The 13,511-nt window shown below is 40.2% G+C and overlaps 1 protein-coding gene across 1 annotated transcript in view; it reads right to left on the bottom strand.

Annotated features, from left to right (window-relative positions):
- The window catches only part of PKD1L1 (polycystin 1 like 1, transient receptor potential channel interacting), a 113,586-nt gene that overhangs the window by 71,633 nt on the left and 28,442 nt on the right, over positions 1-13,511 (bottom strand). The window contains 6 exon segments of the mRNA XM_049777515.1: positions 1,233-1,238; positions 1,644-1,703; positions 3,556-3,879; positions 6,785-6,945; positions 7,802-8,023; positions 12,653-12,834. Of these exon segments, the coding sequence (XP_049633472.1) occupies positions 1,233-1,238; positions 1,644-1,703; positions 3,556-3,879; positions 6,785-6,945; positions 7,802-8,023; positions 12,653-12,834 (955 nt within the window).

The raw sequence follows: 13,511 nt of genomic DNA on the forward strand, positions 1-13,511 counted from the left end.
CCACTTATTACACAAATATTTATTCTATTAAATCCAAGAACTCTTCTAAAATAGTCTCTATATATAGAAATAACCAGAGCAACCAGATTAATCTTGTCCTTTAGCTTCTTAAAGAAGTTGTATGTTTAAAAAGTATACAGAGGCTGGAGTGATAGTAAAGTGGGCAAGATGCTTGCTTCACATGCAGTCAACATAGGTTTAATCCCCAGCATTCCACATGATCCCCAGAACACTGACAGGAGTGATTTCAATGTATAGAGATATGAGTAAGCTCTGAGCATTGCCAGGTGCGACCCAAAACAAAACAAAACAAAATGAAGTATGGATAGTAATAAAAGTAACATAAAGTCAGTGGTAAATGGTCTTGGATATTTTGGTGGTGTGTGTGCAGTAACTCTGTACCAAAAGCATAAACATGGACATTATTTTTTGGGGGGGGCACACCCGTTTGATGCTCTGAGGTTACTCCTGGCTATGTGTTCAGAAATCGCTCCTGGCTTGGGAGGACTATATGGGACGTCGGGGGATCCAACTGCAGTCCTCCCTAGGCTAGTGCTTGCAATGCAGATGCCTTACCTTTAGCACCACCTCTCCGGCCCCCCAACATGGACACTATTTTAACTACATTACCTCAATTAAAAAGTGTGAATAGACTGGAAAGACAAGGGCATAGCAATTCCAAGAGAAAGGTAGTTCACATAATGGCCTCTGACTCTCCCCAGGTAGTCTAGTCCAGGCTGACACCTCGGTGACAATTTCAGAATGAGTGGGGGCAGATTCTCCTTTCTGCATAAACTACAGAAACCTAGTGCCATTCCCTATATCCTACAACAGAAACAGCCTAGCTCTTCAACTTAAACGTATTACACTTCCAAGCCACCAAATTTGTTTCAGATCTAGAGATCCTGGCCACGAGACACCTTAAAAATTCATAGTATGTACCTAAACTATTACTGTGAAATATTTGTAATCCACTTTGGTCAAAATAAAAATTATTTTTAAAAAATCTATAGTAATGTCAGCCCAGTAGTGTCCCAGGAAATCTGATGGGAAAGTTACATAGAAATCTACTAAGCTCAGTGAGCCTAAACAGTAACAGAGGTTCAGTTGGCAACAACCAGAGCCCAGTAAATCCAAGATACTGACTTTAGTAACACCATGGAGAGACAACAATTACTATCTTTTTTTTTTTTTTGGCTTTTGAGCCACATCCGGTGGTGCTCAGGGGTTACTCCTGGCTATCTGCTCAGGAAGAGCCCCTGGCAGGCACAGGGGGACCATATGGGACACCGGGATTCGAACCAACCACCTTAAGTCCTGGGTCGGCTGCTTGCAAGGCAAACACCGCCGTGCTATCTCTCCAGCCCGACAACAGTTATTTTAAATTGACCCTGTTGGTCTGTTTTCATAATCTCATTTACTTTTGTGTTGTAACAAACAATAGGAAGTAAATTTGTTTCTGCAAAGGGACAGGCTATGGTGGTGATGGAAATTGGGAACACTGCTGAAAGGAAGAGCACACTGGTGGCGGGATTAGTGTTTGAACATTTAATGCCTGAAATGACTGTATTATGAACAACTTGATAAATTACGAATTTATCACGAAATACTTTTAAAGAGGTAGTTCATAGACTCATAGTCACCTGGTTGTCTTCCTTTGGATGGAATTTCTTCTTGAATATCATTGTAATAGGCTTCAAAGTCTATGTAAAATAAAAGTAATCTTAATTCTTTGAATAACATAGACTCCTCTCACATTAATATAGACAATCCCAATATTTAACATTGTCCTTCATCTATTTCTAGAATACACATCCTACTTGGTGGGCTACAAAGTCTCCTCAAAGAGAGTATTACACTACTGCTACTACAGTATACTACTGCAGTATAGTTAGATGTCATTGCCCCATTCCTAGAGAAACAATAGTTCCAGTTACCTGTATATTTCCCTAGAAAATTCAACTAGTAATAGCTGAACAAGGCCCAGATTTTGGCCTCTCTGGAGCATGCCTTCATGTTATTTCAAAGAGCACTTATGTTCTTTTTACTTAAGAATAAGAAATATATAGACATTAGAATATCCTGCATGCAAATGACATTTTTCTGTCCCTCTGGCTTTTTTCTCTAAAATTTGAGGAATTCTTTTTTTTTTTTTTTTTTTGGTTTTTGGGCCACACCCGTTTGACGCTCAGGGGTTACTCCTGGCTATGTGCTCAGAAATCGCCCCTGGCTTGGGGGGACCATATGGGACGCCGGGGGATCGAACCGCGGTCCGTTCCTTGGCTAGCGCAGGAATTCTTAAAGCTTCCCTCTTGTCAACCAAGTACAGGATATATGTCAGTGTGAACAGGGTAGAGGTCAGAGAAAGGCTTGAATGTGACACAAGAGAGATGACAGATTCTGAATTTAAGGAACCCCTCCCCCAGTGCCCTATGTTAATCTCACCTGGATGGTCAGACCCATCCTCACCTCAGAGGGGTCTGTGGTTTGTAGAAAGCCTGTCTCAAATACAGGCAGTGCCAGGAGAAGGTAAGGAGATGGGAGATTTGGGGCATTGGTGATGGAAATGTTGCACTGGGAAAAGGGGGCATTCTTTATATGACTTATACCCAACTACAATCATGTTTGTAATCAAATCGTATAAATAAAGATATTAGAAAAAGAATAAAAGGGGTTGCCTGGGGGAGAAGGGAGAAGGCAGCAAGGAAGCATGGAGAGCAGCAGAAAGGGAGACAGAGAGTTATCCTGAGAGAAAGAGATGAGTTAGGCAGACAGGGCACAGAGTCTGCACATGGCAGAGAAAAAGCCATGAGGAAATAAAGCAAGCTGACTCCAACAAAACTTTAATGGACTGTCAATAGATCATTCCTCTACTGTTACCCTGCAACCTTCAGAACTGCCAGGCCAGGTCAGGGAGGCCTCGTCCCACCACACAGACTCATTAGACTTTATATAGTAATTAAAACAACACTATTACATTTCATTGACCTTTAAGTTTCCTTCCAAGTTTTAGCACAAAACCAGTTTCAGTAAAACAAAATTATATATTTTTTGATTTTATATATATATATATATAAAGAGTTATATATATAACCCTTTACCAGTGCAACATTTTCATCACCAATATCCCAAGTGTCACTCCTCCCACCCCAAATTATTTTTTTTAATAGTAAGTAATATTTTTATTTTTATTTTGGGACCACACCTACTTGTGTTCAGGGCTCGGAAGACCATATTCAGTCTTAGGGATCAAATCAAGGTCTACCATATGCAAGGCAAGGGCCTTATCCTTTGTACTATCTCTCCATTCTCTGAGTAATTATTTTAGGGAAGGGGAGAAGGATAAAAAAAAGTTGGAGTGCATAGAAAGTTCATGAAAACAAAGGCATTACATGGCTCGAGTTTAGAGAAAAGAGAAAATTCTTTGGTGGTAATTTAATATAAAGCTAGTGGGATATGCAGATATGAGTCTACACTTGTACCACTAGATTTTTTCCTTCCAAGTAACTGGGGGGGTGGGGGTGATAAAAGAGATCTGCAGTAACAGGTACTTACCAGGCAGGTAAAAGGAATAGTTCTCTGATGGCCAGTGGTTAGATGCTAGAGATTCCTTGTTCCCAGAGGCATCATTTAGTGCCACTGTGCTGCTAAATAAAGAAGTCTGGTATGTGCTGTCTGTAGGTTCCACAGAGAGTCCTTCTGTAGCTGTAAGGTTGGGTTGGCTTTGAGCCCTTGGCAATCCCTCCAATGAGTAGGGTGAGGTCATTACATAAGGGTCAGCTGTATTTTGCTCCTTAGAGAGTGAATCCAACTCTAATAGCTTGGAAGCAGCCCCAAATTTGGAAGATTCCAGTAGTCCCACTGTTCTACAAAAGGGAACTTCAAGAAAGAGTTGACATAAATTTAACATTAAGCAAATATTAACATGAAAAATTTAAATTAAAACACAGTTTTATAAGATCTGTTGATTGAGGATGGAGAGAGAATATGGAGGGTGCTTGCCTTACATACCCAACCTAGTTCAATCTCTGGTACCCATTTGGTCTTTGTCAGGAATGACCCCTGAGTGCTTAGCCAGGAATAAGCCCTAGGCTTAGCTAGGTATTTATACCCCAAGCTGCCTCATTAAAGGTATCCTGATTAGATAAACATTCTCTATTCTTTTTGTTTGTTTTTGGGCCACAACTGGTGATGCTTAGGGGTTACTCATGGCTATGCGCTCAGAAATCGTTCCTGCCAGAGATTGGGGAACCATATGGGATGCCAAGGGATCAAATCACAGTCTGTCCTAGGCCAGGTACAAGGCAAGTGCCCTACTGCTGCGCCACCGCTCCAGCCCCAAACATGCTCTATTTTAAACAAATATGACATATTTTCAAACTGATAGGAATAATCTAGGGTGGCCTGTTCTACTCCAGTAGAAAGCAGAAGTGTGATACGACTTGTACAATTGTGTCATCTGCCCAAACTTCCGGCTCCCTGGCAGAAACTACACACATTCTCCAAAAAGGTTAGGTGTCAAGTTCATCAATCATACTTCACTTCATTATCCTTAAAGATTTTATGCCAAATTCTTATACAAAACTGTGGGGCATGGCCATTATGTGCTCCTTTTTGAAAAGCATTGATTTTTTAGAATCAATTTTGGGACTGAAAATAGATGACATGATGATTATGCTGTCAGAATGTATGTATTTTAATCATTTTAAACGCTCTTATTAGAATTTATATTAGAGATAATTAAGAAGAAAATGACTCGTTCATAAAAATAATACATCTTTTTTGTTGTTGTTTTTGGGTCACACCTGGCAGTGCTCAGAGCTTACTCTTGTCTGTGTGCTCAGAAATCGCTCTGAAAATCATATGGGATGCCAGAATTTGAACCACTATCCGTCCTGGGTTGGCTGCATGCAAGACAAATTTCCTACTGCTGTACTATCTCTCTGTTCCAAAATAATACATCTTAATAAAGTAAGCTTCTTATCAGTTAGCCTTTCTCTTACCTGTCTGGTAAGTACCCATTTCTATTTTACATGTTTATGAAATCTAATTATTTGACAATACAAATTAACACATACCTCAATCCAAAGACCATAACTGATTTGCTGAAAGTTACAATACTGATATATTTACACTGCAAGTTTTTCTAATACATTTAGCCTATACTTTAAGCCAGAAAATTCGATTTACTTAAAAAATGTGGGATTGGGCTGAAGAGATGGCATGGAGGTAAGGCATTTGCCTTTCATGCAGAGGAACGGTGGTTTGAATCCTGGCATCCCATATGGTCCCCTGTGCCTGCCAGGGGCGATTTCTTTTTTTTTTTGTTTTTGTTTTTTGTTTTTTGGGCCACACCCGTTTGATACTCAGGGGTTACTCCTGGCTAAGAGCTCAGAAATTGCCCCTGGCTTGGGGGGACCATATGGGACACCAGGGGATTGAACCGTGGTCCTTCCTTGGCTAGCGCTTGCAAGGCAGACACCTTAACTCTAGCGCCACCTCTCCGGCCCCCAGGGGTGATTTTTGAGCATAGAGCCAGGAGTAATGCCTGAGCACTGCTGGGTGTGACCCAACCCCCCCCCCAAAAAAAAGTGGGATTATCTCTCATACAGGGAAGAGCACACATGCTCTCTCTGGCTTATGTCCTTTTTGTAGTCAAATTTAGATGGTTTTGGAGCTCTCTTATGGAATCCTTGTATGAAATCCTTGAATGAAAGGAAATAGACTGACTGAGGGCTCTACACAAACTTCTATTGTAAAAGTCAGTTGGATCCAGCTCAAAAATAACCACTATCTGTTTGGCACTGAAATTATCTCTCTTTTCACAAATGTTCCTAGTGAAATTTAATCTCTGAGTTCAAGCCCAGTGGACAATGGCGACTTTATTTAGTCTCACTTCAGCTTAGTAAAGTGCTATAATCTATCTATACTTTTCACCCAAGAAAGTTTTTATAGAGAAGAGCCTGAAGTCACCTTTTCATGGTGTTAGATACAGAAGGCCCAGAACCTCCTGTCTGCTTCCATGGAAAAACTACCAAATGCTGTGGAAATTACTGGCTCTTAGACTAATGGCTGTAAATAGGTATAAAAATGTTGGAAACACATTGGCTTAATGGACTAGGCATATATTTAAGGGATACAGGTCCTAAAAGTGTGGGGACAAGGCTGGAAAGTTAGAGTGGGTAAGGTGTTTTGCCTTGCACATAGGTAACCTGGATTTGATCCCTGGCATTCCATATGATCCCCTTAACCCTCCCAGAAGTAATCCCTGATCATCTTCAGGTATGGTCTAAAATTCAAAAAATTAAGTAAATCGTGAACATATGTTATTACAAATAAATACCACTTTTGGAGCCATAGCTATGTCACCGCAGGTGGGACATTTGCCTTGCACATAGTTGACCCAGGTTTGACCCCCCAGCATCCCATATTGTTCCCCAAGACTTCCAGGAGTAATTTCTGAGGCAGCTCCAGGAATAATCTCTGAGCACCACATGGTGTGGCCCACAAACAAACAAACAAATAAACAAACCAACAAAAATAGCTACCACTGCTCAGTAAAATCAGGTCTTGTCTCCTCAGAGGCAACAAAGCTAAGTAGTACATTAATTGGTTCTTTGCTTACCTACTACTGCCATTGAAAAAATAAAAATAATAAAAATGGAACAAAAATATGGGCTAGAACAAAACATGGTTCAAAAAAACCAGATTTCCCAGACTGTTAGTAATTTCAAACAATAGTTTGATCCCAGGTTAAATATAATAAAGCAATAGAAATAGTTACCTTCAAAACCCTTCTTCTCTGTTGCATTCACTAAAAAGAGATCCCAGGAGTAAGAAAGATTTGTTATTTCATTGCAGTCTTCACATTCAGCTTGAAAAGAAATTTCTTCATTCCAATTAACAAAGATACCTTTAAAGTCAACCCAAGAGATGTGGATGAATCTACAATATGAAAGTCAGGTTTGAGATTTTTAGGAAAAACATGTAAGACATTCTTAAGCATATTTCATTTTAGGTGTTACATCATTCTCTACTGAGGCATTTCTATGTAATTGAATAGTTGTAATTTTCACATAGTTTTGGGTGTTCACAGAGAAAGTTGCTGCTTCTCCTCTTTATTTTTCCTCCTGCACTCTTGGTCCTGCCTAACTCAAAACCCTCATACTCAAAAGGACCAAAATGGTCTTTTTGGGTCTGTGTTCCTGCAATGGACCATGCTGTAAAGGGACATATACTTTAGACCACTGTCTCCACATACCGGAGACCTAGAAGACCTTGGTATGTACAGGAGCACAAAGGGTTATTACTTGCCAATGAACCTGCCTCTGTGAGTGCATGTATGTCTTTTTGTATGTATGTGTATGATTTGTATGTGTGTGTTTTGTCTCTCCAGGCATGGTGCATATTGGTGGTAGAGAATGAGGGAAGGAGGTGAGCTCTCAGGAACATTATTATAAATGGTGTAAAAAAATTCCCTGAGAGATGCTAATTTAATAATTTTGCCTTTGCTTTCTGGTCTGAGCTCCAATCTCTTGGGGTACTCATATTGGGTCACTTGCTATCTTGGAATGGCAAATTTATTGATTATACACTGAGTCAGCATTATTCAGGTTAGCTATGTCTATAGGTCAGTCCTAAAGCAGGGTCTCTCCTGTTCCTTCTTGGTTAATGTTCTTCCCTCATATCATCCTGTCTGATGAACTTCCAAGCCTGTGTGCATAGCAGACACCTGTGGGAACTTCCAAAAACACCCGAGAACTGAAGACTTGCATTGTGGGAGATACAGGACAGGTGGTACCTGAATTCAGGATCAGAGTGAGTAGATAGAAATATATGCGCCTCTGAAGAGTTCCGGCCAGCACTAGACACTGTTAGTGAGACGATAAACTGGTCATAACTGTCTCTAAGGGAGTTTGCTGTAAAGATCAGAGTAGAAGTTGTGGTGTCCAGGTTGTGTGGAGAGGAGGCAATGAAGCAAGGGTGCCCCTGAGCACTTGGCACAGTACATGCCCAGTAATACCTGCAAAAAGACCAAGAGAAAAATTTAAGTTGGGTCTTGCCAGTCAGCTGATCATTTGTATGTGTACATAGGGTTTTTATAATGTTTATTTTTTTTTCAGCTTTGGGTCACATTTGGCAGTGCTCAGCTTACTCCTGGCTCAAGGATAGGTCCTGGCAGACTTGGAAAACATAGGAGGTGTCAGGGTTGAACCTGAGTTGGCCACATAAAAGGCAAACACCTTTATCCACTATCATAGTTTCTTTATCCAGTCCTATTTTTCAATAATTGTTTTTTTCCCCAGAATTTGACTATTAAAATCAGTGCTCCAGTGAACATAAAAGATGTAATTGTGCAAATGTCAAAACTGATGACACAATTAATCAGTAAATATATATATATATCAATACAAGGAAAAGTGATATGGTAATATTAATAAATGCAGAAAAAAGTATTTGACAAAATCTAGCACCTAGTCATGATAAAATTTTTCAATAAAATTGAATTGAAAGAAGTTTCCTCAACATAGTTAAAGTTGTTTATCACAAGCACTCAGTAAATGTACCAATGTTGAAAAATTGAAAGGTTTTCCTCAAGTACAAGATCAAGCACAAGACAAGGTTGTTCACTCTCACCACTTCTATTCTGTGAACACATGGAATATGTGCATGATCATTTAGCAGATGGAATACTGTGGGTGAACTGTGTGCATATGGTATATTATGAATCATATGGTACAGTATGAATCACTAGCACATGGAATATATGTGTGAATCTCTAGCACATGTGTGAACCACAAGGATATTAAATTTGTGGGTGAGAACTGATAGCACATTGATATGTGTGTAAAGTTCTAGCACATAAAATATTGTCCATATAGTCAAAATCACAGACTAATGTGATGCGCTGGATTTAACACTCCCTAACTATTTCAAAAGACATAAAATGAACACCTATGTCTTTTGAATATTTTATGTGTATTTTCTTGACAGCTATAACTCTTACTAAATATTTTCTTATATAATGATGATTTCCCCCACTTTTTATCTGTTCTATTTGTGAGCTGTTCAATAAGGAATTCGGGTAAAAGAGTCCCTCAATTTAATGCTTATGTTTGAACCAAGTCAAGGGGATGGTTGGACTTGTTCTTGTTGCCCTCATATGCACCAATAGTGCCATGTGGCATTGTTCCTTGTTTGCATAGGCACATTAAAATGGGAAAATACTATACATACAAATAAGTTCTTATCTAATAGAGAGAGGAGCACACAAATCTTGTAGTGCAATGGGATCTTACCCTGAACATTGACATAATGACCTGGTGCAGGCCTTAGAAGAATGGGCATCCTCCATTCACCCCTGAACCAGGGAAGGCATCTACGAAATATCCAAGATTGTCTATAACATCACCTGGAAGCAATCCTCTACCAGGGAAGACCCTACTGCTGCTCTGACATCGACCTACTCAAAAGAGACTTCCCTTAACACTGAGAAGACTTAACAACAACAACAACAACAACATCATCATCATCATTATCATCATCATCATCATCATCATCATCATCATCATCATCATCATCGACCGGCTTACATAACAGGGCTCTCTGCATTGCCTTTTAATTGTGAGGTGAAGCTAGAGGACGCTCCACACCATCTTGATTTCAATGTGGGATATGCAGATTCCAGGATCTTTAATATAGAAACCTGATACCAACAACAGACTTGTGAAAAATAAGTGTATTGGCACTACAGACAATGACTTGAATTGGACAAACTAGTATGCCTGAAGCCTAGACTTGGTCTTATGTCAGGAAACTTCAGGGGTAGGGTCTCCTTGTATTTAGGCCAAGGCTTTTCCTTTCCATGTTCTCCATATTTTGGTGGGCCTATGCAAACAATAATTGCCACTCCAACATCGTTTTTACTGTGCTCCATTGACTCTAATTCTTAAAAAAAAAAAAAAAACCCACTGGGGCTGGGAAGGTGGCGCTAGAGGTAAGGTGTCTACCTTGCAAGCGCTAGCGTAGGACGGACCACGGTTCAATCCCCCGGCGTCCCATATGGTCCCCCCAAGCCAGGGGCGATTTCTGAGCACATAGCCAGGAGTAACCCCTGAGTGTCAAATGGGTGTGGCCCAAAAACCAAAAATAAAAAAAAATAAAAATAAACCACCACTTAAACTTTTGAGGTTAACTTAAACTAATATGCATGTTCATGTAACTGTAAAAAAATACTATGCCTTCAATGTTTAAGGAATTACATAAATTTTATGGCTTTAGATTGCTTTGTGTACTGCTAATAAATGTTATAATGTACTACAATCTGGTGACTTGAGGGACAAAGTAATTGTACATGGGTTCTGTTTTTTCTTAATGTTCTTTGGCTGAAAGTTCAAAATTAAGGTGTCAGCAAGGGGATATCTTCTGAGAATTCTCTTTATGGGTGATTGTCCTCCCACTGTAACTTTAACTTTACCTTGTCCTCTTTCTATGCATCTTTGTTCTCATAATTAAAAATAAAAATATTTTACTAAAAATATTGTCCATGGGGGCCAGAGAGATAGAATGGAGGTAAGGCATTTGCCTTTCATGCAGAAGGACGGTGGTTCAAATCCCGGCATTCCATATGGTCCCCCTGACCCTGCCAGGAACGATTTCTGAGCGTAGAGACAGGAGTAACCCCTGGGAACTGCCAGGTGTGACCCTCCAAAAAATTGCCCATGAATTGTAAGCACATGGAATACATGTAAAATTATGAGCACATGGAATATGTGTGTGAACTGCTAGCACCTGGGATATGTGGGCCAACATCTTCTATTTATACCAGGTTAAAAAAACACTGACAGCTTCAAATGATGAGGCAATTATATAGGCTATTTTGGGGTCAAGAGAATCAAACAGGTCCTCTTAAAAATTCACTGAGTATTTACTATGTCATGGGAATGCAGTACACATGGCCAACTGGACTCACACCTCCTTGGGTGTTTAGTGAGAAACAGACAGTAGCAAAAAAATAAAAAGCAATGTATAGAAAATGAAACAGCAGGATCAGGAAAAGACAGTTGTACTTTTAAGTGGGATCAGCAGAGAAGAAGGCCTCCCTGAGGGGGGGAGAGAGAGAGAGAGAGGGGGGGGGGGGAGAAAACAAAAGCATGCAGAACAGTAACAGAGTGAAGAATGTAGGAGAAACCTGCACTACATTAGAAGTCTATAGTAAAGATACACATGGTATATCCATGGGGGAGCAGGAGCTGCAGCCAAGTGAACTGGAAGGAGGAAAAGAGGAAATGTAGTATGGGATCAGGTTTCTATAGTCCTGGGGGAGGGCAGTGTGAACTCTTGAATCGAGATGGGTTTTCAGATTTATTTTAGACTCCATCCATAGTTCTACAAGTAACACAATGAACAGTGTGGGTGGAGATCACGAGGAGACGTTTATGAAGATAAGTCCAGAAAGTCACATGATGGTCCAGACAAAGTAGGGGCCATCCAAGACAACCTCCAGATGAGAAGGGAAGTGAAAGAGGAAATGAGAAGTCAACTATGAGGCTCAAGACTTTAGCACTGCAACTGGAAGGGTTCCTCCTTGAGTGGGAATGGTGAGCTGGTAGGGAGCAAGTAGGCCTTGTGATTTGCTTGTCTGGCTCAATGGGAATTGTGTTTCTTGCTATGGGAGTGTACTAAAGAGATATTGGGACATCCTATTTGAGTCCAGGATTAATCTGAGTGGAGGGCCCATTTTTGGGGTTCTTGGTACATGGAAGGAGTCTGTTCATGTTGACACATGTTCCACGTTGTGGCTGTGGATAGTGCACATGGAAAATACATGCTTAGATACTGACGTGTTATGGTTTCTGGCCATGTATTTCACTGCAAAGGCCACATGAGTAGGGACTATGACTAGAAAATACAAATCCTGAGCAATATTAAAGGACCCATCCTTGGAGAGACTTGCAACAATCTGGAAGTTAAGTCAAATAAAATATTTGAATATAAGTAACATATTTGGTATATTTATTGCTGATGTCACTTAAAACAGGAACAAATTCATATGGTAAAAATTCCTAAAGTGGTTCTACCCAGAGGTATGCCTCTCAGAAGTGATTTGAAGGTAAAATCTTTCCAAATGGAGTTTATTCCCTTAAAGAGACGTCACACAATTCTCATTCCCTTTTGCCACATATGAGGACATAGTGAAAGGAATCAGGTAGATAACCTGGAAGAAGATCTGCATAAAATATTGAGTATTATGCTGTCTTGATCTTGACACCCAGATTCTGGAATTGGGAGAAACTTCCACTTTTTAGACACTACCTAGTCTGTGACAATTGCTCTAGCAGGCTGAAAGAACCATGACAGTACTTAAACCTCATATTACAAACATACCGCAAATACCAATCGACAAAGCTATCTATGCTCTCTAGCCGTCCTTTTCAAAAGTCACCTATATTTATAGATCATATACTTACATATGATATATTCATATTATCTATAGATGATCTTAGAAGTCTTAAAAGCATTGTGTGTCCAGTCTGGTATACTTAACTTTTTTCAAAGGTATTTGTAGAAGGAGATAGTAACAATTAACTCTTGCTCCTGAGTTTGGAGGAGGTAGGATCAGAGGGAACAGAAGGGGCTGAGATAAACTCACCTGAGAATGGCATCAGGATAGTCTGGGTCATAGGACTGGAATCCCCTGAGGATGACGCTGGCTGGGTGGGTCCGCGAGATGAACAGGTGTGTTCCTTCAGAGATGACACTGACTGGAGCCCGGGCCCGCACCTCCACCTCCACACAGTAGTTACTGTACACAAAGCTACCTTCCACTTGAACCTGCAATGTCAATGACAGGGGCTCACTCAGGGAACCCAATCAGCTGATTTGTTTCTTTGAAATTATTTATTTTAAAATAAAAAAAGAGGGCCCGGAGAGATAGCACAGCGGCGTTTGCCTTGCAAGCAGCCGATCCAGGACCGAAAGGTGGTTGGTTCGAATCCTGGTGTCCCATATGGTCCCCCGTGCCTGCCAGGAGCTATTTCTGAGCAGACAGCCAGGAGTAAGCCCTGAGCACTGCCGGGTGTGGCCCAAAAACCAAAAAAAAAAAAAAATAAAATAAAATAAAATAAAAAAAGAAAAGATGAGTTCAGTAGCTCCAACTTGATGTTGAGGGTCCGAAACTTATTTGATCTTTGTTACAAGTTTTTCCAATAAAAATTATTTTCACCCACTATTCTCCTGGAAATGTTCCTTCCTAAGTGTACAAAGAAAAAATGTCTGCTAATTGCACCCAAAAGATGCTTATCACTCGCTTGGACTGTTCCTGTGCTTCCCAGGAGGGTAGGATCTACTTCCCCCTTGAAAGAGGCTTTAAGAGCTGGCAGAAAAAAGCAATTTTTTTCAGAACTAACCATCTAGTCATCTAACTAACCAACTAACCATCTCTGTCAAAATAGACATCTTTATTTATGCATGTTGGAAACAAAGTGATCAGAATCATGGCAGCAGGAACA

The sequence above is a fragment of the Suncus etruscus genome, chromosome 7 (genome assembly GCF_024139225.1).
Source record: "Suncus etruscus isolate mSunEtr1 chromosome 7, mSunEtr1.pri.cur, whole genome shotgun sequence".
Taxonomy (NCBI): Eukaryota; Metazoa; Chordata; class Mammalia; order Eulipotyphla; family Soricidae; genus Suncus; species Suncus etruscus.